Source organism: Vulpes vulpes, chromosome 2 (assembly GCF_048418805.1).
Source record: "Vulpes vulpes isolate BD-2025 chromosome 2, VulVul3, whole genome shotgun sequence".
Classification (NCBI taxonomy): domain Eukaryota; kingdom Metazoa; phylum Chordata; class Mammalia; order Carnivora; family Canidae; genus Vulpes; species Vulpes vulpes.
The window spans coordinates 5931555-5956138 of NC_132781.1; the positions used below are offsets into that span (position 1 = coordinate 5931555).

The 24584-nt window shown below is 44.5% G+C and overlaps 1 protein-coding gene across 4 annotated transcripts in view; it reads right to left on the bottom strand.

Moving 5' to 3' along the window:
• Positions 1-398: 398 nt before the first annotated feature.
• Positions 399-24584, bottom strand: part of NUP85 (nucleoporin 85) — a 44840-nt gene continuing 20654 nt past the window's right edge. For all 4 annotated transcript variants that reach the window (XM_025999718.2, XM_072746660.1, XM_025999717.2 and 1 more), the window contains 15 exons: positions 23012-23055; positions 21485-21554; positions 19936-20057; positions 16288-16422; positions 16060-16182; positions 15512-15643; positions 15053-15159; positions 4208-4291; positions 4042-4107; positions 3699-3850; positions 2821-2938; positions 2616-2716; positions 1438-1589; positions 931-1032; positions 399-583 (listed from right to left, as the gene is read on the bottom strand). In XM_025999718.2, the coding sequence (XP_025855503.1) occupies positions 485-583; positions 931-1032; positions 1438-1589; positions 2616-2716; positions 2821-2938; positions 3699-3850; positions 4042-4107; positions 4208-4291; positions 15053-15159; positions 15512-15643; positions 16060-16182; positions 16288-16422; positions 19936-20057; positions 21485-21554; positions 23012-23055 (1607 nt within the window). In that variant the 3' untranslated portion in view covers positions 399-484. The remainder of the gene's footprint in view (positions 584-930; positions 1033-1437; positions 1590-2615; positions 2717-2820; positions 2939-3698; positions 3851-4041; positions 4108-4207; positions 4292-15052; positions 15160-15511; positions 15644-16059; positions 16183-16287; positions 16423-19935; positions 20058-21484; positions 21555-23011; positions 23056-24584) is intronic.

The window sequence follows — 24584 nt, forward strand, 5'->3', positions numbered from 1 at the left end:
AGATAACCATTCACTCTACTGTGGACAAAGCACCACTTAGGAATTCCAGACGTATACAGGTAGATATGCTGGCATCATCTGAGATTTTTGTTGGTCAAAGTACAGGTTCCTGGACCTTTTCCTTTTCTAAAGTAAAAACCAGGTAAAGGTTCCAGTTGATTGTAAAGGCTAAATTTCAGAAGCATAAGTAAACCACTGACCACTCTTGTTTAAGCTAATAGGGAAGGAGGGCACTGCACTCACCGTCATGACTTGTAGGAGTGGCTTTTTTTTCTCTTGGGAGACAGGACCAGTTCCATCCAAGGAAAACATAACAAGCACTTTCTTAATTACCACCAACCTCAGGTTCACAGTAGAGGGGAAACTCCCTAGGCTGAACTCCAAGAATTTGCCTTCTATTTGGGGGGAAGAAAAATTTATTCTTTCAGAAATCTATATACATTGCCATATGAAAATGCCACAGTGAAGCAGCTCTTGGCTGACCTCAGGATCCTTCCAGTGAGCCTTCTTTTATAATGGCCCGGCCAAGATTTCGTGCAAGAGCAAGTCTCAGCATTTCCAACTTCGTGTTCTCCACGTCCTCCTAAAAGCAAAGAGCCAGCGTGAGGTACAGCAGAAGTGTTCCTTCTTTAAAGCTCTGCAAGGCTCTATCTGACCCAAAGGCAGACCAAGGGCATTTAGCATTTAGTACTAGCTTCCAGCAAGTTGACAGAACCACATGCAAAGGCCCACTGTGACCGCCAGAAGAAAAGAACAGAACACTAGAACCACCCTACTTAAGAGTGTGTGTCAGTAACAGGTTAAAAGGTAACTCAAGAAGCACAAGTTTATAAGGAGCCAGTGTTTCTGGAGGAAAGTAGGGAAGTCTAAGATGGAAGGAGCCTTTTCTCATCACCATTATGGAATCAACAATCCAAACGCTAAAATAACCTGGAGTCGCTGAACACCAGGCTCTCTCCACACTGGCCTTCTTGAGGCGAAGTCCTCTAAACATCTCATCAGCTCATATGTTTGCTCTGCTGAAAAAACCACCTAGGAGAGAGAGGAGTGGCTGCTTTGCTTAGTTGCTCCCCAGGCAAGGGCTGCACTGGTCTGGGCATGCCTGGGTTCAGAGATGGCCTTCTGTGCAAACCCTTGGGAGGAGTGAGCTCTGTATATGTAGCTCTGGGAGGACAGAGCCCTTATACTCCCCGCCCTTCCTGTCAGGGCCCTGGGCGGAGTACTGTCAGTAGACCACTGCTTCATTTCAAATTAAGTAGCTTTTCTTGGGTAGATACCAGATTTTCAGAGTGGGCGTTACAGGGGAATGCACACATAACGTGCAGGGCCCTACTTGGGAGATGATGTGTGGATGTGCACCCACAACAGCTACAGAATGAAGCACAATCAAGGACTACAAAACACAGAGAAGCAAATCATTCTGAATTCAAACTGTACCTCTTTCTCTTCCAAAAGGGGCAAGGCATCTATTAATAGTATTACCCAGAAAGACCGTGGGGCTATCTGGGAAGTCATCAATGACAGGAGAAGAGAAGCTGCATCAGCAAGACGCTTCTCCCCATAAAATCGGTGGAACTCGCGGTACTTTCCTATTGAGAAAACAGAGCACTGAGTCACCTCTGGCCCTAAACAAGATGAGAGACCCCAGACCAGCCGCTCCAAAGCAGGGAGACTCAGAACTGTCTCCAAACTCATGTACCAACAGAATTGAAAACACACACACACACACATATTTTGAAGGAGCTCCAAAGAGCCAACCTCCCAGAATGTAACCACCAAACCAAACCAGAGACGTGGATTGCAACAGATTGAAGAACCCGTAGGTCTCAATCTGATCATGAGGAAACCTGACATAAATCCAAAATAAGGGCATAAGAAAGCAGAACAGACTCTTCAAAAATGTCAAGGTGGGATCCCTGGATGGCTCAGCGGTTTAGCGCCTGCCTTTGGCCCAGGGCGTGACCCTGGAGTCCGGGATCGAGTCCCACACATCGGGCTCCCTGCATGGAGCCTGCTTCTCCCTCTGCCTGTCTCTCTCTCTCTTTCATGAATAAATAAAAATCTTTAAAAAAAAATGTCAAGGTGAAGAAGTGCAGAAGCACTAAGAAATGCAGAAGCACTACAGAGACAGGAAAACTGAATTTGTGAATGTGGACGTGACAAAAGCCATCGCTGGGAGAGCTGATATAACCAGAACATGGACTAGAGATTTTATGAGAGCAGTACGTTCGGATAGCTAGTTCTAGAAGAGGATGTGCTTCTCTTAGGAAACACGTGCTCAAGTATTTATAAAGAAAGGGGAACAAACTCTCCAACTTTCAGATTACTCCCCCAAAACCTAAGAGAATAATAAATGAGGCAAAATAAAAATGGTGAATTTCGAGAAAGCGTACATGGGAGCTCCTTACTTCTTATACTACTCTTGTACCTTTTTCTCAAGTTTGACACTACTAGGAAATGTTTCCAGAAAATATGCTTTGTACAGTCTGGCATATGTAGTTCAAGGAATTTGGGCTCAACAGGAAGGAAACACTGGAGAAGCCTAAATCAGTCCCTCCCATCTGCACAACCCATCACTGTGCTGAAGGTCCGAGGGACAGAGCCCAAAGACTCACCCAAGAAGGTCAGTCGGTCACTGAGCATCATGGCTGGCCCCAGGTTGTCAATGAGATCCAGATCAGAAAAGCAGCCTCGCTCACAGTAATCCTTGAGGAACCTGCCAGGCCCGGCCCAGAGGTCTGAGTGGCGGTCCCAGGCCACCTTCCTCAGCCTCCCGACTTCCTAGACAGTCCCCAGAAAGCCAAGAGAGGTTGAGCCCACCTGTCTGACACCAGCGTGGCAAAGGCAGCATCTTTGGCTCGGATGCTCCAAGATAGGGCAGAGCCCAGGCGATTGTTGCGGACAGCTTTCATGGCTAAGATCTTACAAATGCTGCGGACTTTGTAAGGAAAAAGAAAGAAGGTGAACTTTTCACCCTGCAGATCAGGCCATTCTTGAACCTTGCCAGATAGGAGTAGGCTTCTCTCTCCTCTGAGCTTTCCGCAGCCTCTTCACAGGTTCCAAATACAACTTGTTGCCAACACTGGGGACTCTGGGGCTTATAAATTGCCTCCTGGCTCTATTAACACTATGACCCATCCTGGCAGGAATGGCCTTGTGAGTGGGTTTGATTTTAGGGGTACAAAAAGATTTTTATTGCTCCCCACAGGTCAGCTAGTAGGGCATCTGTCCAGGTGCCAAAAACATCCTTTGGGTTTTGAATGCCACCCATACGTTTTCAGAGATGGTCATACGCAAGCAGATGCCTCTAGAAAGAACTTGGGTTTTTATCCCTCAACAGTGAAAGGAGAGGGCGAAATAGAACAGCTTTCTTTTTGTGCTCTTCCTGAGCTGCGACTGATCCTGCTTCCCCACTGAGACAGTCTTAGCTAGCAACAGCAACCCACCTGGGAGAAGTAAATTCCAAGCTGACCTCAGTCCTGACCTTCTTAGAGTAAGCAGGAGAGAGGAAGTGGGTCAGGATCTTTTTAAAAGGCCATGTGCTCCTCTGCTTCTAAGTCCTGACACCTCCCTAGCCATTTGTCCTTCCTCAATAATTTCCCTGTTTTGGCTTATCTCTTGGCACCCACTGCCCAGCCTTTCTCCAGTCCGGCCAGAGCAGCATGAGCAGCAAGCATGCAGGAGGAGGGTGGGCTCACCTTGCTCAGTCATCTGCCGCTGCTCACAAATCCGCAGCACTTTGAGAGCTTTCTGCTCAGTGCTCAGGGGGATCCGCTCAATGTGCAGCTCCAAGGAAACTCGGCCAAACTCAGGGCAGTAGTCAAAGTAGTCCACTCCCAGCTGCCACAGGCTGCAAACATCCAAGGACAGACAGGAGTGACTGATGAGCCCATGTGCTGCCCTGGAGCTTGGGGACTGGCACCAAAATGGCTCCTCCCCTGGACCCGTTGCCTTCAGGGAACCAGACAGGGGAGAACACAATCCAAGACCCAGTGGTACATCCATGCTAAAAAGCACCTCATATCCCTGGGGCTTTCCTACCTATGATGAGCAAACAGTCCTGAGGCGTATTCCAGCAGGAGGAACTCTCTCATGTTAGATCCAAAGCTGAAAGAAAACATAACAGGAGACCCAAACCCCTGGCCTGCTCCATTCAGGGCCCTCCCACAGCCCAACCCAAGGGCAGGCATGGCTGCCACACACTTACTACAGGTTGTGCGACTGGAGGAGCTTGCAGTGATCCAGCAGGTCTGTCAGATGGGCCACAAACCACCAGTTGCTCAGAGCAATGCTACAGATTCAAACACCAGGGCAAGAAGGAGAGTCAGGGTGACTATATGGCCCATGTGAGCCTGCATATGCTTTGCATAAAAGGATGGGAGGGACAATGACAAGTGAAAATATGTCTGGAAGCACACAGCGAGAAGTTTCTCTGTGCTATGTGGGGACGGACAGTGGATACTCAGAAGGATGGTAAGCCCTCAAAGTGGTAACCAACAATCTAGATCTCTGGAAAATGTCACAGTGAAAATAAAATTCAGGGATCCAATCACATGCAGAGAATGTGGATACAAAATAATGTGTAAAAAAAAAAAAAAAAAAAAGAAACAGAGATAGACTTAATAAACACAGAGAACAAACTGGTGGTTATCAGACAGAGGGAGGTAGGGAACCAGAGAACTACGTGAAAAGGTACAAACTTCCAGTTATGAGTGATTTATGCAAATGAAAAGTACAGCTATGCTAACTTTATGTGGTAATGCATGGTAACTGCACTTCTGGTGGTGAACATTTTGTGATGTACAGAATTGTCAAATGTTGTAAACCTGAAACTAATACATCAAAAATACAGAAATCAACAAAAGACTAAGACTGGTAGTTTTTGATGCTTGAGGAAACATGGACTTCAAAGGAATATATTTGCAGCTGGCTTCACTATTAATGCTTCTCATGGGATCCCTGGGTGGCGCAGTGGTATTAGCGCCTGCCTTTGGCCCAGGGCACGATCCTGGAGACCCCGGATCGAATCCCACATCGGGCTCCTGGTGCATGGAGCCTGCTTCTCCCTCTGCCTAGGTCTCTGCCTGCCTCTCTCTCTCTATCATAAATAAATAAAAATTAAAAAAAATAATGCTTCTCATTGTACAGCTTTTGATTAATATACTTTATGAATATAACTATATATATATACATATATGTATATATATATAGAGAGAGAGAGATCCCTGGGTGGCGCAGCGATTTGGCGCCTGCCTTTGGTCCAGGGCACGATCCTGGAGACCCAGGATCGAATCCCACATCCGGCTCCTGATGCATGGAGCCTGCTTCTCCTTCTGCCTGTGTCTCTGCCTCTCTCTCTGTGACTATCATGAATAAAAATAAATAAATTAAAAAATATATATATATATATACACGATACTTTTAAAAACCATCTTTTGTTTAGGTTTCTATTAGTACTTTGTATAAAGAAATTTTGTTCAATTACAAGATTTATAATTTTATCGTATATGTACTCTGGCCACAAGGAAGGTGAAGTCCTCCCCCAAACCACACTTTTAATCAAAACCTAGAAGTTCCTGGGGCCCTTGTTAAAAGTGAAGGTTTCTAGGGCCCTCTAAAGGTCTGATTAAGTAAATGCCTTGGAAATCACTGTTTTACATCATCAGTTGTTTGAAAACACCCTGCATCATGCTGTATAGAGTATTCCACTGCACTTACTGTATGTACATACATCATTTCTGGTTATATTACTCATTTGTTACTTGGCATAGGCCTTTCTCTTTGTATATAATGCTTGACTGTTTTTTTGTTTTTTTTTTTTTTTACTTTTTTATTTATTTGAGAGAGAGAGAGTAGTAGAGAGCATGAGTGAGGAGAGGGAGAAGCAGCAGGCTCCTCACCAAACAGAAGATCTTATTTATTGGGACTCCTGTCTAAAAAGAACAAGGTCAGAAAGGAACACAGAATTACAAAATTAGGAGAGCCATAACTAAAGGAGAACTTGGATCAAGGAAGTACTCTTTGAAAACTTGAGCATGATAGGACTTTGTGTAGCAAGTAATTTATAGAACTCTTAGTATTGAAGGATGATTGTGGAAATATAAAAAAATACAAGAAAAGGTGTTTTTGAAAATTGCCAAAAACGGGATCCCTGAGTGGCTCTGCGGTTTAGCGTCTGCCTTCGACCCAGGGTATGATCCTGAAGACCCAGGATCGAGTCCCATTCGGGCTCCCTGCATGGAGCCTGCTTCTCCCTCTGCCTGTGTCTGCCTCTCTCGTTCTCTGTCTCTCATGAATAAATAAAGTCTTTAAAAAAAAAAAAAAAGAATATTGGAAAATATACTTTTTTTTTTAAAGATTTTATTTTAGGGTGCAAGTACACGTGAAGGTGGAGAGGGACAGAATCTCAAGCAGACTCCTCACTCAGCACAGAGCCCAATGCAGGGCTTGATCCCATGACCCTGAAATCATGACCTGAGTTGAAACCAAGAAACAAGAGCATTCCCTAATGGTGGAATCCTGGAACAGATGGAATATTTGAGGATCCAAAGCCCTAAGAACAAGGCGTAAGTTTTGAACATTTGTTCAGTAATTCAGTGTAAACCAATCTCTATTCTAGATCATGAAAGCAGAAATTTTTACCTTAATGCATGATTATACCTTGAAACTATCTACCTTGATAGTCTGCTTCCACTTTACTTACATTTGATTTTGTTATAGAAAGCAATCATTAAAACTCCACTTTCCTAAGAGTAAAAGACAAACACTGGGGCACTTGGGTGCCCCAGTTAAGCATCCCAGTCATGATTTTGGCTCATCATGATCTCAGGGTCATGGACTGAACCCTGCATCAGGCTCCATGCTCTGTGGGGAGTCTGCTTGAGATTCTTTCCCTCTCCCCCCTTGTGCACCCCCTCAAAATGCACACACAGTCCTCTCTTGTTCTCTAAAATAAATCTTTAAAAAAGTAACCAAGGGGCACCTGGGTGGCTCAGTCAGTTAAGCATCTTCCTTTGGCTCAGGTCATGACTCCGGGGTCCTGGGATCCAGCCCCATATGTAGTTCCCTACTCAGTGGGGTGCCTGCTTCCCCCTTCTCCTCTTTACTCATGCTCTCTGCTGCTGGCTCTCTCTCAAATAAATAAAATTCCCCCAACTTGTGCTCCCCCTCACGTGTTCTCTCAGATACATCCTTTAAAAAAAAAAAAAAAAAAGATTCCATGGGGATCCTTGGGTGGCTCAGCAGTTTAGCGCCTGCCTTCAGCCCAGGACGTGATCCTGGAGTCCTGGGATCAAGTCCCGATCGGGCTCCCTGCATGGAGCCTGCTTCTCCCTTTGCCTGTGTCTCTGCCTCTCTCTCTCTCAATCTCTGTGTCTCTCATGAATAAATAAATAAAATCTTAAAAAAGATTCCTTTGACTAGTGCTCTATAAATATAAAAATCAGCAAATCTGAAATTGAGGTTAACACATTGCTAATCCCTACTAAACTGCTTCCTGACCACCATGGATATGCTTTATCCACACTGCAAATTGGTTCAAATCCAGACCTGCTACTAAGTGACTGGCTAGTTATTCTTTTAATTTTAGCTTGAATGCCAAAGTGGAGGAATTATGATGGTCAGTACAGTGCTTTGAGACACTGAAGCTATCTTTAGAAACTTAAGTTATGAAAAATTCAAAAGTAACAGCTGAAATCAAGAGTAGCCAGTCCCATGGAATACCTGGGTGGCTCGGTTAAGCATCCCACTCCTGATTTGGGCTCAAGTCATATCTCAGGGTTGTGGGATCAAGCCCCTATCAGGCTCCAAGCTCAGCAAGGAGTCTGCTTGAGATTCTCCTTCTTCCTCCCTTACTTCTGCTCTAAAGCACTAGCATTCTTTCTCTAAATTAATAAAAACTAAAAAAAAAAAAAAAAAAAAAAAAAGCTGGTCCTAAGGTAGAATATTAAATAAGGTGAATAAACCTACAAAATATATATACAAGATATCTCCCCACATACACAACTACATGCACAGTCCACCCCTCTAGAATAAGCTACATATAGAAAATGAATCGAGAATAGTTATTTAAACAGAGGGTTGGAGGAGACAGGGAGCCTGCCACAGGAAAACAAGGAAAAGGAGCCCTCCTGAAATAGGGGCAATAGTCAGTGTAAAGGCTCTGGAGTAGAAAGTCTTGTTTTTACTTCAAAATGAAGCCCATGTGACTCAAACTTCGAGGTAAGCAGAGGCCAGCTCACTTAGGGCCTTGTGATGGGAAGCCACTGGGTCAGAAAGCAGGAAAACCTGGTTTAACACTGAGAAGACTGGCAAATCAAAACCACAATGACATATCAGCTCACACCTGTCACAATGGCTAAAATCAACACAAGAAACAACAGATCAGTTGGCAAGGATGTGGAGAAAGGGGAGCCCTATGCGCAGTTGGTGGAAATACAAACTGGTGGAAAACAGTATGGATGTTTCTCAAAAACTTAAAAGTATGGATGCCTGAGTGGCTCAGCAGTTAAGCGTCTGCCTTCAGCTCAGGGCGTAATCCTGGGATCAAGTCCCACATCTGGCTCCTTGCATGGAGCCTGCTTCTGCCTCTGTCTCTCTCTCTCTGTCTCTCATGAATAAATAAAATCTTAAAAAAAAAAAAAAACCCTTAAAGGTAGAGGGGGTGTCTGGCTCAGTCAGTAGACTGTGTGACTCTTGATCTTGGGGTCACAAGTTCAAGCCACACATGGGTATAGAGCTTACTTTGTAAAAAAGTTAAAAATACAACTATTCCATGACCCAGCAATTGCACTACTAGGTATTTACCCAAAAGATACAAAAATACTAATTCAAAGGGGTACGTGTACTCCAATGTTTATTGCAGAATTATCTACAATAGCCAAAAGATGGCAAGTGCCCAAATGTCCATCGACTGATGAATGGATAAAGATGTGGTACATATACGCAATGCAGTAAGAGCCACAAAAAAGAATGAAATCTTTCCATTTGTAACAACAAGGATGGAGCTAAACAGTACTGTACTAAGTGAAATAAATCAACCAGAGAAAGTGAAATACCATTTGATTTCACTCATGTGTAATTTATTTATTTATTTATTTTTAAAGATTTTATTTATTTATTCATAGACACAGAGAGAGAGAGGCAGAGACACAGGCAGAGGGAGAAGCAGGCTCCACCCAGGGAGCCCGAAGCAGGACTCGATCCCAGGTCTCCAGGATCACACCCTAGGCGGCAGGCAGCGCCAAACTGCTGCGCCGCCAAGGCTGCACTCCCCCCGTAAAGATTTTATTTATTACTCGTGTGTAATTTAAAAAACAAAACAGGGGTGCCTGGGTGGCTCAGCGGTTGAGCATTTGCCTTTGGCTCAGGTTGTAATACCAGGGGTCCTGGGATCAGGTCCTGCATTGGGGTCCTTGCGGGAAGCCTGCTTCTTCCTCTGCCTGTGTCTCTGCCTCCCTCTTTCTCTGTGTCTCTAATGAATAAATTAAAAATCTTTAAAAAAAATAATAAATAAAAGATAAAAAATAAAAAACAAACCAAGGCACCTGGCTGGCTCAATTGGTAGAGCTTGAGACTCTTGAGCTCAGTTTTGAGTGAGGGGCCCCACAATGGGTATAGAGATTACTTCAAAATAAAATCTTAAATAAAACAAATGAGCAAAGGGGGAGAAAAAAGGAGTGAAAGAGACAAACCAAGAAAGAGACTCTTAATGATAGTGAATAAGCTGCTAGTTACCAGAGAGGAGGTGGATGGGGAGGTGGGAGAAATAAGTGATGAAGATTTCTTTTTTAAGACTTTATTAGACAGCGCTAAACTGCTGCACCACTGGGGCTGCCCAACTAACTGGAATTTAAATAAAAACTTAAAACGAAAAACGTGGGATGCCTGGTGGCTCAGTATAAGCGTCTGCCTTTGGCTCAGGTCATGATTCCAGGATCCCGGGATTGAGTCCCACATCGGTTCCCCACAGGGAGCCTGCTTCTCCCTCTGCCTATGTTTCTGCCTCTCTCTGGGATTCTCTTATGAATAAAGAAAATCTAAAGAAAATAAGGAGTGCCTGGGTGTCTCATTCAGTGGAGCATCTGACTCTAGATTTTAGCTGAGATCCCGATTTCAGGGTCATGGGATTAAACACATGATTGGGCTCCATGCTCAGCGCAGTCTGCTTGTCCCTCTCCCCCTGCTCCCCAACTTATCTCTCTTAAACAAAACCTTGAGGGCAGCCCTGTGGTGCAGCAGGTTAGCACCGCCTGCAGCCCAGAGCATGATCCTGGAGACCCGGGATCGAGTCCCACATCAGGATCCCTTCATGGAGTCTGCTTCTCCCTCTGCCTCTCTCTCACTCTCTCCCCTCCTCTGTGTCTTCATGAATAAATAAATGAAATCTTAAAAAAAAAAAAAAAAAGAAAACCTTGAAAAAAAAAAGACTAAAAGGGGGATCCCTGGGTGGCGCAGCGGTTTGGCGCCTGCCTTTGGCCCGGGGCACGATCCTGGAGACCCGGGATCGAATCCCACGTCGGGCTCCCGGTGCATGGAGCCTGCTTCTCCCTCTGCCTGTGTCTCTGCCTCTCTCTCTCTGTGTGTGACTATCATAAATGAATAAATAGAAATTAAAAAAAAATAAAACTCTTAAAAAAAAAAAAGACTAAAAGGAATGCTCAAACTGTTCTGTGCAAACAATGTAGAGATATGGTTAGTGACAAAGCCAATCATGGGTTACTTGCAATAGTCTGGGCTATTAATAATGGTGGCTGGGCTAGGGTGGCAGCTAAGGAGGGAATGAGAAGAAGCTGGCTGGGAGATAATTTTGAAGTTGAGCTAATATAGGACTTCTTGGTGGCCTGTTAATGCTTAAGAGCTCAGCAAACAGTATGGACTTTAGCAAATGACTTTGGATCCAAATAACCACAGTGCCTTTGAGAACTAACAATGTGACTTTACCAGCCATCACTGCTCTCATTTGTAAAATAGGCATGAAAAAACAGCACCTACCTCAAAAGTCTGTTCCAAGATACACTGAAATAATCCGTAAAAGTTCTTAGTCTAATAAATGTTAACTAGTATCACCATTACTGTAATTATTATTTTTTAAATTTTATTTATTTATTCATTCATTCATTCATTCATTCATTCATTCATTCATGAGAGAGAGACACAGAGACACAGAGACACAGGGAGAGGCAGGCTCCATGCAGGGAGCCTGACGTGGGACTTGATCCGGGGTCTCCAGAATCATGCCCTGGTCTGAAGGCAGGCGCTAAACCGCTGAGCCACCCGGGCTGCCCACCATTACTGTAATTATTAACCATTTTCTACATGGGTGATTTTTATTAGTCTTAGGACTGGTCTCCCAGCTACCAGCCCTGCTGTTCTCCATACTCTTCAGATTGCTCCTTCTCAAATACAAATTTCACAGCATTAACCTACTCAAAATCCTCAGGGGCTCCCCATTAGGATTTAATCAAAACTACTGAGTACAGTGTATCTATTTGGTTCTTGATAATCTGACTCCTTTCTGATCTTTGTCACTTCAACCCCTTACTTAGTCTTTGGTTCTAAGAGATGTGTGCAGATGTGTGCAGTTCCTTCAGCAGGTTACAGGCTTTCTTTCCTGCCTGGGTCTTTCCCCATGCTTTTCTCTCTGCCTAAAATGACCTTTTCTGTTCTTTGCTGAGCTTTCTAGGACTCAACTTAAGTGAAGCCTCCTTCAAGAATTCTTTCCTCACCTTCCAATCTGATATAAAGTCCTCTCTTAAGGGGTACCACACATCTAGCCTAGGTTATAAATTCAAGAATACAAGGAAAACTGCTATAATCTCAAAGGTTGGCATGGTGTGGGGTATAAAGAATGAGTATGGGGAAATGACAGCTCAGCCCTTGTGAACAGCTGCTGTTACCCAGACTGATGCTCATGGTTCTGGTGAGACAGCCAGCCAGTGGGCCACAGCATGCCTCAGTCTGGCAGCCCTCCAGCATCTTTCCAAGGGGATACAGTAGCTTCCAAGGCTGCAAGACAGTGACCACTGAAGGCAGAGCGCTAATGACACAGTTTGAGTGACCAAGACTGGACAGAGTGCTGAACAAGGCTGTCACATCCTCCCTGTAGAGCTAAATAAGTCTCAACAACAGATCTGGGAGCTTTATACACGTTTAACAGAGAATCCCAAAAGCAATCTCCTGGCCTTATCTCCTCCGTACAGGCCAGGAAAACAGCCTCCTCATTCAAAGATGTTTGAGGAAGGCTTAATTAACAGCTCTGGGGTGGCCTCTGCTAAAAAAGAACTCTGGAGCTGGGGAGACAGCCAGGGTAAGGTCCTACCCAAAGGATACTAGTTTTCCCGTGGACTGTCTGCCCTGTACTGGAGCCACTGCTGTCCCCTCGCCCCAACTCCTCTCGTTTTGGTGGCTCTGCAGCAACCACTGCCTACCTGAGCTCAGGCAGTTGTGGACCTTCTGCAAATGGTGCGTGAGGGTCTGTCTACACACCACTGCAGCCAATATTATGGGCCAGGCCAAAGGTCCAGCAAGAAGATTCTAGATTAGACAAACATTAAACTGGACTTCTTAGTTTTTGAAGAAGACTGGTTTCCTTCCAGTTCAATATTTGGGAGGACTTTAAGGGCACCAGAAAGCTGACATCTTGCCCAGCTCCTGGTGAATTCTATGCCAGCTCCCTATTTCCTCTTGCCAGATAGCAAAGAACTGGCTTTTAGAGGACACTATAAAGCAGGGGGAGGAAATGAACACTCAGATTCCAGACTTCTCCTTTTAGCTGTGGGGATAATAGGCAAACATGTGGCCCTACAGAAGAGGCTGATGAAGTAGGCCTATGGTCTACTTCAGAACCCTTCATTGCCCTTCCCGCCCCAGAGGTCTGGCAGAGTTAACATGGGGATCATCAGGTACCCATTTAGAAATCTCCCTTCTGGCCTCTTTAAAAGGATTCCCCTGGGGACACCTGGGTGGCTCAGTGGCTAAGCATCTGCCTTCAACTCAGGACCCAGAATCCTGGGATCAAATCCCAAATCCAGCTCCCCATGGGGAGCCTGCTTCTCCCTCTGCCTATGTCTCTGCCTCTCTTTGTGTGTCTTTCATGAATAAATAAGTCAAATCTTAAAAAAAAAAAAAAGATTCCCCTCATTCCCCTTTACAGGCTAGTCATGAACTCAGTTGACATCACACCCAAATAAATCAGTAAGACTTACCTACATCACCAGCCCACTGGCCCAACCCCAGACTTTCCCTGTTTTCCCAGGAACTTTGGGTCTGACTAGTATAACTCAAGAAAAATCAAGTGCTCACAGGACCCCAAATCCAATCCTTCCCCATCCAGGATGGCACATTTCTAAAACTCTGCTAATCTGAAGATACTTCAGCCTATCCTCCAATTCTTGAGATAAGGTCCTAGGACTTACAGTATGATACCTCTTTCAGAATAGAGTAGGAAGTAGCTTCCTGATCAGAAAAACCCAAGCTCCAAAATTTACTGGAAACAGAAATACTTTAGACCCTTTCCTGCTCACCAGGCTAGACACAGGCCCAGACTAAGGGGCCAAGAGACTGATCCTTCCTTTTTTTTTTTTTTTTTTAAATTTATTTATTCATGAGAGACACACAGAGAGAAAGAGGCAGAGACACAGGCAGAGGTTGAAGCGGGATCCATGCAGGGAGCCCGATGTGGGACTTGATCCTGGGACTCCAGGATCACGCCCTGAGCTGAAGGCAGGCACTTTAACTGCTGAGCCACCCAGGTGTCCCGAGACTGATCCTTCCTTATGTGTGACTGGCAGGAGGGTGATGCCATTTTCTGTGGCATTCATCAAAGCCCCACCTCTTCACTGACACCCTCTCTTTCTTCTACTGTCACTGCAGAGAACAGGGTGCTTTCTCTTTTCATTGTCCTTCCTTCCGGTTCTGCTCAAATCTGATTTGTTCCCAAAAATTCAAACGTGGCTTAGGAAGGAAGTCCTGGTAGAAATAACCCACTGCTGTAACAGACTAAGTATATTTAGGAATGCCCATTACTTTGAATAATAGGCAGAGACAATGACAAAGCCAAATAATGACATGTGTGTGCACCTTTGTAAGTTATTCTCGCTAACTGCTCTGTGCAGATGCACCTCCCCTCCCCACCCTGCAAACAGCCGGATTCTGGAAGTCATCTTTCAGCTCCAGCTACATGTCTGTGAAAAGAATATGAACACAGAACCCAGTTTTCTTTCTCCAAATCTAGCTCTATTTTCTGGAAATCTTGGCTTTCTTCTGGCTCAAACAAGAGGAGCATCACAGGAAGGGACCCCTTCCCCACTGCCCAGATCTGCTGAGTAAGATCCAGTTGAGGTCAATGAATTCAATACTGAGCAAGGTCATCTGCTGTAGTTCCCAATGGTCTTCCTTCCGGGAGTCTTCAATGCAGTAGCCACTTGACCAGGCTGCATAAGAAGGGATGCCAAACTGTCTCACTTACTATATATGGAAATTTCTGACACCTTGTACCTTTGATTCATTCTGTCTGACACTCCCATTCCCACCTTGCTAAAGGTCCAATGCACTGATAAGATACCTACCTGCTTGAGGAGAGGGGTGGTGTGGAACCCCTGCGCTAAACAGACTCAGCCAGAGTGTGACAGCCCACAGGTCACCAGAAAGGGAGACCTGAAAGGGAGACTATTGAGAAGCGCTTTCTCTTAAGGTGGTTTGAATACCCACCAGGTTCCAAGAAATAGGCTTGCTGGGTTTTTCTTGGTTTTAAATATCAAAGTAACCTACTGCAATGTTGTTCAAGTAAACAATCCTGAAATGAAAACTATTATAAACACAGTAGGACTTGAGCCCCAGGAAGGTCCCCAAGCTTGTCCAGAGAGCAGCCATTATCTACCTGCATGTGGCTCAGGAGTGGAGCAGGTCAGTGGAAAGAAAGTTAAGACACCAGTAAGAAGGAATGAGACATTCTAAGAAAGGATGACGGTGATGTTGCAGAACCCCGAGTATACTTAGTGTCCCAAACTGTACTCCTAAAAACAGCCAAGGGTGGTGGCACAGCAGGTCCTACCTGCACTCCTTGATCACTTGGTGGATGTCAAACTCAAAGGCGGCCAACAAGATGTTGTCCAGGGGTTCTGGGCTGCTCTCACCTCCCAGAAACAGGTCAAGGCTGGACTGTGGAAAGGTGGTGACGGAACTGGAACTCAATTCCCAGATGGAAAGAGAGACTCAAGGGGGCAGGCAGGGCTGCTGTGTAGGGAACCCTGGAGAAGGGCAATGGGGTCCTTCAAAAATGGGGCACCTGGCTGGCTCAGTTGGAAGAATGTGTAACTCTTGATCTCTAGGGTCATGAGTTTGAGCCCCATGTTGGGGGTAGAGGTTACTATAAAAATAAAAGATGGGGGGAGCAAAGGAAAGACCTTTCCTGTTCTTCAGGGAGGTTCAACTCAAAGAGGTCGCACGCTGAAAATGACCTAGCCCCCAGGATTCCTATTACCCACCACCATCCCTTGGAGTTCAGGCTCACCTGGGCATAAAGGTGCAGGTCAATGGGTTTTACTGTGGGATGAGAATACAGGAGCCGGGTCACTAGGAAATGATACCAGTTATTCAGAAGCTCCTTTTGCTCCAACAAGGCGGCTTCATCTCCTAGCAAGATCTAAGGAAAGAGACATCTTCTCTCAGTTCCAGAGCCAACTTCTCTGTTAACTCTCTTGACTTTGGGCACTAGGTGGCTCAGTTGGTTAAGTGCCTGCCTTTGGCTCAGGTCATGATCCTGGTCCTGGGATTGACCCCTACATTGGGCTCTCTGCTCAGCAAGGAGCCTGCTTCTCCCCCTCTCTGGCTTATTATCTCTCTCTCTCTCAACTAAATAAAATTAAAAGAAACCAGAAACCACCCCCCCACCCCCAACCCCCCCCCCCCGATCTCAATAAGAACACCTGGTCTGAAAGCTCTCTCCTTCCTGGCAGAGCTAATGGACAGCCTGTCCAAAGAGGACTGTGTTCCTGCTGTTGTTGTGCTGGATGTCACAGCTCCAACCTGGACCCCAACGTGGACTTCCTTCCCACTGACCTTGCAGAGAGACTCCAGGTGAGGGCTGGCAGCAAATGTGCTGTCCTGGAGGTGACGCTCACATTCCTCATGCCAATGCTGCCACTTCAGCTCCAGCTCTGTCAGTGTCTGGGTGTTACCAGGCTAAGGGGAGAGACACAGTGAGATGCTGTCACTACAGTAACCCCCTGTGCTTAATGAACAAATCCCTCTCATGTGACCCAGCAAAGCAGGGCTGCTCCTACATACACTGAGAACGGGCATTGTCCTCATCAGGTCCCCCAGGATTCGGCACATGCCTGCAGAGGAGGGGTTGGCATCAGCTTCCTTGGAGAGCATCTGCCGAGCCTCATCCAGCCGGCCCTGTAGCACCAAGATGGTCACCTGGGAGGACACACAAGAACATGAATATTGCATGGAGGCCAGAAGCCAGTCTCCTCAATCCACACTTTGGTTTCCCAGGCTTGTGGACATATGATAGTTTCTTCTCTCCAGCAGTAGTCTAGCTCATCCAGTCTAATGGTTTTAAACTAGACCATGCTTTTCAAACTGCATGTTATAACCCAATCTGATTGGGTTCCAGCAGACTGCAACCAAATTTTTAAAAATAAATGAAATGCGGACACCTGGCTAGATCAGTCGAGTAGAGCATGTAACTCTTAATCTTGGGATCATGAGTTCAAGCCCCACACTGGATGCAGAATTTACTTAATAAATAAATGAATGAAACAGAAAACGGCATAGTACATCAAATAAAGATTGGTTCATAAAAGTTTTAGTTCAAATAAAAAATATGTACACACACATACAATATAGTCAATCAATATAGTCAATCCTCTTTATTCAGAGATTTCGTATTTGTGAATTTGCCTATTTGTTAACATTCATTTGTAACCCCAAAAATCATCAACTCTCAAACTAAACAAGTGTCTTTTTCAGGATCTATCTAGGGGATCCCTGGGTGGCTCAGCGATTTAGTGCCTGCCTTCGACCCAGAGTGTGATCCTGGGGTCCCAAGATCGAGACCCACAGCAGGCTCCCTGCATGGGGCCTGCTTCTCCCTCTGCCTGTGTCTCTGCCTCTCTCTCTTTCATGAATAAATAAAATCTTTTTTTTAAAAAAAAAAAAGGATCTATCTAGTATCTTTTTTTTTTTTTTTGTATTTTTGTGCTTTTTGTTGAGCCTCCAAGCATAGTGCTAAGTGCTACACAGTGTTTCTAAGTGCTAAGAATGGATGATGGTCCATAAGTAGAAAATGTATGTTAGATAAGCTTCATTCAGGCATGCAATACAGTGTTGTTGGCCATAAGTTCAATGTTAATGAGTCAATAATGTATATCAAATAAGGTGTCTTTAAATAAAAACATACATAAAACAAGGTTATACACTGATCAGGTGACAAAAATGAGATTAGAGGCTCAAAGAACCTTGCACTGGTTATCATTAATACATGTTCCAGGCAATTTTATAGACCCTGTCATGACTAATGACAACCAACAATATATACACACAATATGTAAAACATACAAAGTAACATTTTCCTGTACTAAGTCATGCTCAAAAAGCCAAATATATACATGCGGACAAATACCCAATTTCTCTCTAGTCTGTACTTCCTTTTCTGGATTCCAGACTTGTATACCATACTGTCTGGACAGTGTCTCCACTTGGATCTCACAGGCATCTTAAATGTAGCATGTCTGAAAGTAAACACCTGGCTGCCTCCAATTTACCAACCTGATTTTCCCACATTCTCCTATTTCTTACACATGCACGTCCAATCTATTAGCAAATCCCATCAATAATACTTGTAAACTGCATCCAGAATTTAATGACTTCTCACCACCTCCTCTGCTCAGCTCCCATCCTTGTCCGGGTCACCACCATCTTTGCCTGGTTTAGTACCATCTAGACTGGTCCCTGCTTCTCCCTTGCTCTATCCTCAGTAGGGCAGCCAGAGAGCCTTGAGAACCTATGTCAGATCATGACATGACTGCTCAACCCTCCAATGTCCCTAACCCCATCTGACTCAGAGGTTGGGTCTATCAACTAGCTTACACACATTTATGTCCTTTAACCATAACAATCTTTTTCACGATTTTTTATTATTGGAGGGGCACCTCAGTGGCTCTGTTGGTTAAGCATCTGCCTTCAGCTCAGGTCATGATTCCAGGGTCCTGGGATCGAGTCCCGAATCGGGCTCCCTGCTCAGTGGGGGCCTGCTTCTCTCTCTCTCTCTCTCTCTCTCTCTCTCTCTCTCTGCCTGCCACTCCCTCTGCCTATGCTCTGTCAAATAAATTTCAAAAATCTTAAAAAAAAAAAAAGATTTTACTTATTTGAGAGCACATATGCACAAGTGGGGGAAGGGGCAGAAGGAGAGGAACAAGCAGACTCCCCGTTAAGTGGGGAGCCCCACACAACTTGATCCCTAGACCCTAAGATCATGATCTGAGCTGAAGTCAGATGCTTAAATAAATGACTGAGCCACCCAGGCACCCTAATCATAAATAAAATAATCTTAAATATAATCTTATTATCATCTGCATTATACAGAAGAAACTAACAACTGTTAAGTAACTCATTTAAGACCCCACAGCTAGTAAGAGGCAGAGCCAGGATGCTAACACAGGCAGTCTCGCACCACAGACCATGTTCTCACCACCCTGCTCTCCTACCTCTCTCAAAGTTAAAGTCCTTATGACAGTCTAGGGACTCTACGATCTGACCCTGTGACTCTCTGCCCTTATGTCCCCAACTCATGCTCTCGTTAACACTGCACCTCATCTCATTGTGCCTTCAGGTTGGAGTGCCTACAGGTCTGTCTGCAACATTCTCTCCCCTTCTTTGGCCTAGCATCGCTCCTCCCACATCATCTCATGAGGAAGGCCTTTCTGGATTCCCTGGCTCTACCATTGCCAATTCCCCACCTTGGCTTTACGGCTCTCCACACCACAATGCTTCACTGTGAGGCATGCTGCATATTTTGTTTCTGTATTGATTTCCTGTCTCCCCACCAGGATAGGATGTAAACTTCATAAGGGCAGTAATCTTTGCCCAGTTTGGTCATGGTTGTTTCCTCAGTGCCTTGCAAATAGGAGCACTCAATAAATACTCAGTGAATAAATCAGAGACTCAAAATCTGGGCCCAATATATCCTGAGCAAGCTCTCCCTCCACTTATACAGATCTCCCAGCAACAAAAGGCCCAGAAATAGCATCACAGGTAACAATTCTTTACCGGAATTTCAGATTTTAAGTTTAATCAACTTTCCATTATTCAGGTCAACTAGCAACCTTTTCCCCAGTCCCTTCCAACTAGGTCACAGGTCAATAGGCACAGCATACATACATACATACATACACACATAGCCCCAAAATACGTACTGATTTCCAAACTGAAAATTCAAAATGACTCCAGGATCATCGAGCTTTTTGTTTTTAATAGCTATATGGAGCTATAATTTTCACACTATGAACATTCACCTACATATATACCAAGTTTACAGAGTTGCGTACCATCACTATAATCTAGTTTTAGAACATTTATATCACCTCAAAACCCGTCCTGCTCATTTACATTAACCTCCCACTCCTCCACCAGCCTCTATCAATCAGTTTTATCACTTCTTCTGTTTCTTAGATTCACAAAGAAATTAAGTTTCCCTGCTTACTGGAAAGTTTATAAAGCATTACTTCTCTTACACGACAACTTAGTGCTAAACTCTCCTATGGAGCAGAGAAGAAAAGATCTAAGAGCATCTCCATAAATCACAGACCCAAAGAGCCAGTCTGAGTGTAAACAAGGCTCAGAAGGCAATCCTCAGGACCACCAACAAGCACTGGGAAAAACAGAATACAAGGTGGAAGTCAGGAGGGTCAGACTGCAAGAGATGCTTACCAATTTCCAAAAGCTCTCATGTTTGCTTGGATTCTCACTGCCCAGGACATCTGCCAATAAACTGTCCACTTCACACACATGCAGTCGGACCCAGTCAAGGAGGTGAAGGAGGAGAGGGCCAGCTGGGAGGAAAGACTCTCATTACACATAAAAACCTCAGCTTCATCTGCAGCAAATTCCACCTCCCAAGCACAGACAGAATATGTACGGCAGACAAATGACTATGTAGGAAGTGGCTGATCTCGCTTAGGTAGGCACCCCTTTGGTCCTGAATAAAGGACTGGGCTACGAAATGGACCTTTACAAATACTTCCTCTGAGCCAGGAAGTTCCACCTTTCATGACTCTTTGAAAAGGCTGAATCTGGGACACCCGGGTGGCTCAGCGGCTGAGCAGACATCTGCCTTCGGCTTAGGGAGTGATCCCGGGGTTTGGGGATCAACTCCTGCATTGGGCTACCTGTGGGGAGCCTGCTTCTCCCTCTGCCTAGGTCTCTGCCCCTATCCCTGTATCTCTCATGAGCAAATAAATAAAATCTTAAAAAAAAAAAAAAAAGTTAAAAAAAAAAATGAAAGGGCTGAATCTCACCACCCCCTCCATTCCGAATTCATCACTACTATGCAATACTCAATGGCTATGTAAGAAATGACCAGTTAGGGATTGATTGATTAGGTGCTAAGTATGCAACAACGATAAAAATATAGCTACAGCCCTCAAAATATACTGGACGAGGTAAATACTAAACAACTAATTTTTAGTTTCACATTGCTCAGGGCTTTAGTGGGAGTAAGAGTAAAAAGCTATGACTTCACAGAGATTATTTATAAACACTCATTTGTGGACAACAGCAAACATAAACCATCAAGAGAATGCAAAAAAGCCTGCCGCACCTCCACAGACAGCCCACTCAAGCCATGATACCATACCAACCACAATTTAGCTCAAGAACATGGAATAATTCGGAGTGAACAGTTCACATGTAGGGCTGCCCCTGCCCCAATCACTGGGGACAGAATTCTCCTCTCACCATTTAATCCCTCCTCACATCCCTAAAACTTTTTTCCTTTTTAAAATTTTTTTTATTTTAAACAACCAATCTTTATTGCTTCACATTTCTGGAGGCCAGAAGTCTGAGATCAAGGAGTGGACAGAGTTCGTTCTTTCCAAGGCTGGAAGGGAGAACCCATTCCACACCTCTCCCCTGATTCTCCTAGAACTTTTTTAAGCTTGACCAGTCCATCATATAAATCCTGACCACCCTTGTCACCACCATTGTTCAGTATGTTTTTGTTTTTGTTTTGTTTTGTTTTTTGAGGGGTCATCTGCCCAATATTTTAGGTTTTTAGAAGGCATTCTGACTTTTTGTACTAACTGACAAAACGGCAGGCAGGCTCCTTTGGGTGTTACATACAGCTTTCTGCTGGTTATGCTGATGAAAAACGATGAAAAGAGCATTCGTGGCAATAAAACTCATCAGCTATGCAGGAAAGACAAATAGGAAAGGGCAAGGGAACACTTCTGATGATGTGAAGGGGTGATTCCATGCTCACCTGGGGCTACTTCAATAAAAAGAATCTCACAAAGGTTCCAAATGAGCTCCATTGCTGACAAAATGGAGACCTAAGGAAGAAATGGAGATAAAGTTTTAACTGAAAACATTCCTGAGATTTCTTAGAGCAAAGGAATGAAGCAGGGCTTGAATCATATGACGGTCATTTATTATTAACTCAATAATTACTGAATATTCCCTATGGGAAACCCGTGAGAGAACTTCAGAACATTTTATTTTAATGGTTCTTGTTTTAATTTTATTCTTTTTTTTTTAAAGAATTTTTTTTCAATTTTTATTTATTTATGATAGTCACACACACAGAGAGAGAGAGAGAGAGAGGCAGAGACACAGGCAGAGGGAGAAGCAGGCTCCATGCACTGGGAGCCTGACGTGGGATTCGATCCCGGGTCTCCAGGATCGCGCCCTGGGCCAAAGGCAGGCGCCAAACCGCTGCGCCACCCAGGGATCCCTAATTTTATTCTCTTATACTGTACATTAAACTATCTCATCACACCCATGGTCTTCACGAATACTATGATTTAGAAAGAGGCTCTGAATAAAATGGAAGATGATTTTTAAAAAAATATTCAGTAAATAATATTAAGAATTCTACAGATACAGCAAAAATTGTGAAGTTGGTACTCAAGGGACTAAAGTTTTAAAAAATCTGTTAAAAGGCAAATCCAATAAAAGACTCAAAAATAAATCAGGTCTTGACCCTGCCTTCAGGAATATGCAGTCTCCTCTCCCCCACCATCCTTTCATACACAAAGACTACCTTATTCATAAGGGGAAATGCTTTGCTGACTGTGCACTAAAGCACACTAGAAGATAGTGCACTAGTCCGTATTTATTGAGTTTGAACATTATTAAGATTCTACCAAAGAAAGAGAATTCTTTCAGTCATCTTCCAGTGCCAACTAAAGTAAACAACTCAGTAAAAATATGGGTTCATGAACTGAGTACAGTTTATAATAATAAATGGTGGTTCCAAATGCTCAGCTATCTCAGGTGACAAAATGTTAGGACTGACATTTCCCAGAAGAACTGGAAACTCAGGACACCTGGGTGGCTCAGTTGGTTGGGTGTCTGCCTGCAGTTCAGGTCATGATCTCAGGGTCGTGGGATCGAGCCCTGCATTGGGATTCCTGCTCAGCAGAGTCTGCTTCTCTCTCTCCCTCTGCCTCCCCCAACTTGTCTTCTCTCTCTTGCACTCTCTCTCAAATAAAATCTTTAAAAAAAAATTTTTTTTAAAACCTGGAAACTCATTTCCCATAAGAATTGGATCAAGCCCTGCATCCAGCTTGTATGGCTCACCACTCAGTGGAGAGTCTGTTGGAGATTCACTCTCCCCCTTTGCCCTTCCCCCTGCTCACAGGCACACACGCTCTCAAATAAATAAATCTTTAAAACACAGACAACAACAAAAAATGATTGCAAAGTCACCCCAGGTGGGTGCTGAAGACACAGGACACAGAAGGACATAATGGTGCCAGCAGAACAACAAAGGTGGTCCTCCCCTTACCTGGCTGCTGAACTGGCGACCACTGGCTGGATCTTTAGCAGCAACTAATAAACACAAAACATTATAAGTGAACAATGAAATTTTATTCTCATAGTTATAGCTTCACATACCAGGTTCTTTGGCTTGTACCTTTGTTTCCTCTAGTGATCACCCATTTTCACTACAGATCTTTTTTTTTTTTTTTGAAAGCGCATAGGGGTGGGGGAGGGAGCAGAGGAAGAGAGAATCTTAAGCAGACTCCACATTCAGTGCAAGCTGATATAAAGCTCCATCTCAGGACCCTAAGATCATGACCTGAGAAGAATCCAAGAGTCAGGCACTTAACTGACTGAGCCATTGAGGAGCACCTTCACTACAGATTTTTAAAAAATGCTTCCTATCTCTTTGTTGCAGATCAGTGATTCACAAACTCAATGCCCTCAAGTTACAAGCAACACTTTCAACTGCAAACAGCAAACAAGAGACCATCAGGTTATAAAAGACTCTACTCCGGGGGGACGCTTGGGTGGCACAGCGGTTGAGTGTCTGCCTTAGACTCACAGGATCCAGGATCGAGTCCCACATCAGGCTACCTGTAGGAGGACTGCTTCTCCCTCTGCCTGTGTCTCTGCCTCTCTCTGTCTCTCATGAATAAATAAATAAATCTTTAAAAAAAAAAAAAAAAAAAAGGGCAGCCCGATGGCTCAGCGGTTTAGCGCCGCCTTCAGCCCAGGGCGTGATCCTGGGGACCCAAGATCGAGTCCCACGGCGGGCTCCCTGCATGGAGTGGAGTCTGCTTCTCCCTCTGCCTGTGTCTCGCCTCTTTCTCTGTGTGTCTCTCATGAATAAATAAAATCTTAAAAAAAAAAAAAAAAAAAGACTACTCAGCATCCAGGCTTCCAGGCGTGGCTCTCATGGTTATGGTGACTTTAAATCACAAAGGGTGGGGCACCAGGGTGGTTCAGTTAGTTAAACGAACAACTCTTGGTTTCTGCTCAGTTCCTGATCTCAGCATCGTGAGATCAGGCCCTCAATTAGACTGTATGATCAGCAGAATCTGTTTAAGGGACTCCTGGGTGGCTCAATGGTTGAGCACCTGCCTCTGGCTCAGGGCATGATCCTGGAGTACTGAAATTGAGTCCCACATCAGGCTTCCTGCATGGAGCCTGCTTCTCCCTCTGCCTGTGTCTCTGCCTCTGCCTCTGTCTCTCATGAATAAATAAAATCTTTAAAAACAAAAACAAAAAGCTCTCTCCTTCTGCCCTTCCCCCAACACTCACACTTTCTCTATCAAAATAAATCTTTTAAAAATAAATAAATAAATCAAAGTTAAAGAACCAGGAATGTGATTTTCAAAGACTGTTAATTTGGCTGCTAGTCTCACACCTGTCGACTCAGTATATTTTGTTTTTAAAGATTTTATTTATTTATTCATGAAAGACACAAAGAGAGAGGCAGAGGCACAACAGGCAGAGGGAGAAGCAGGCTCCATGCAGGGAGCCCGACATGGGACTTGATCCCTGGTCTCCAGGGTCAGGCCCTGGGCTGAAGGTGGCGCTAAACTACTGACAAACACCCGGGCTGCCTGACTCAG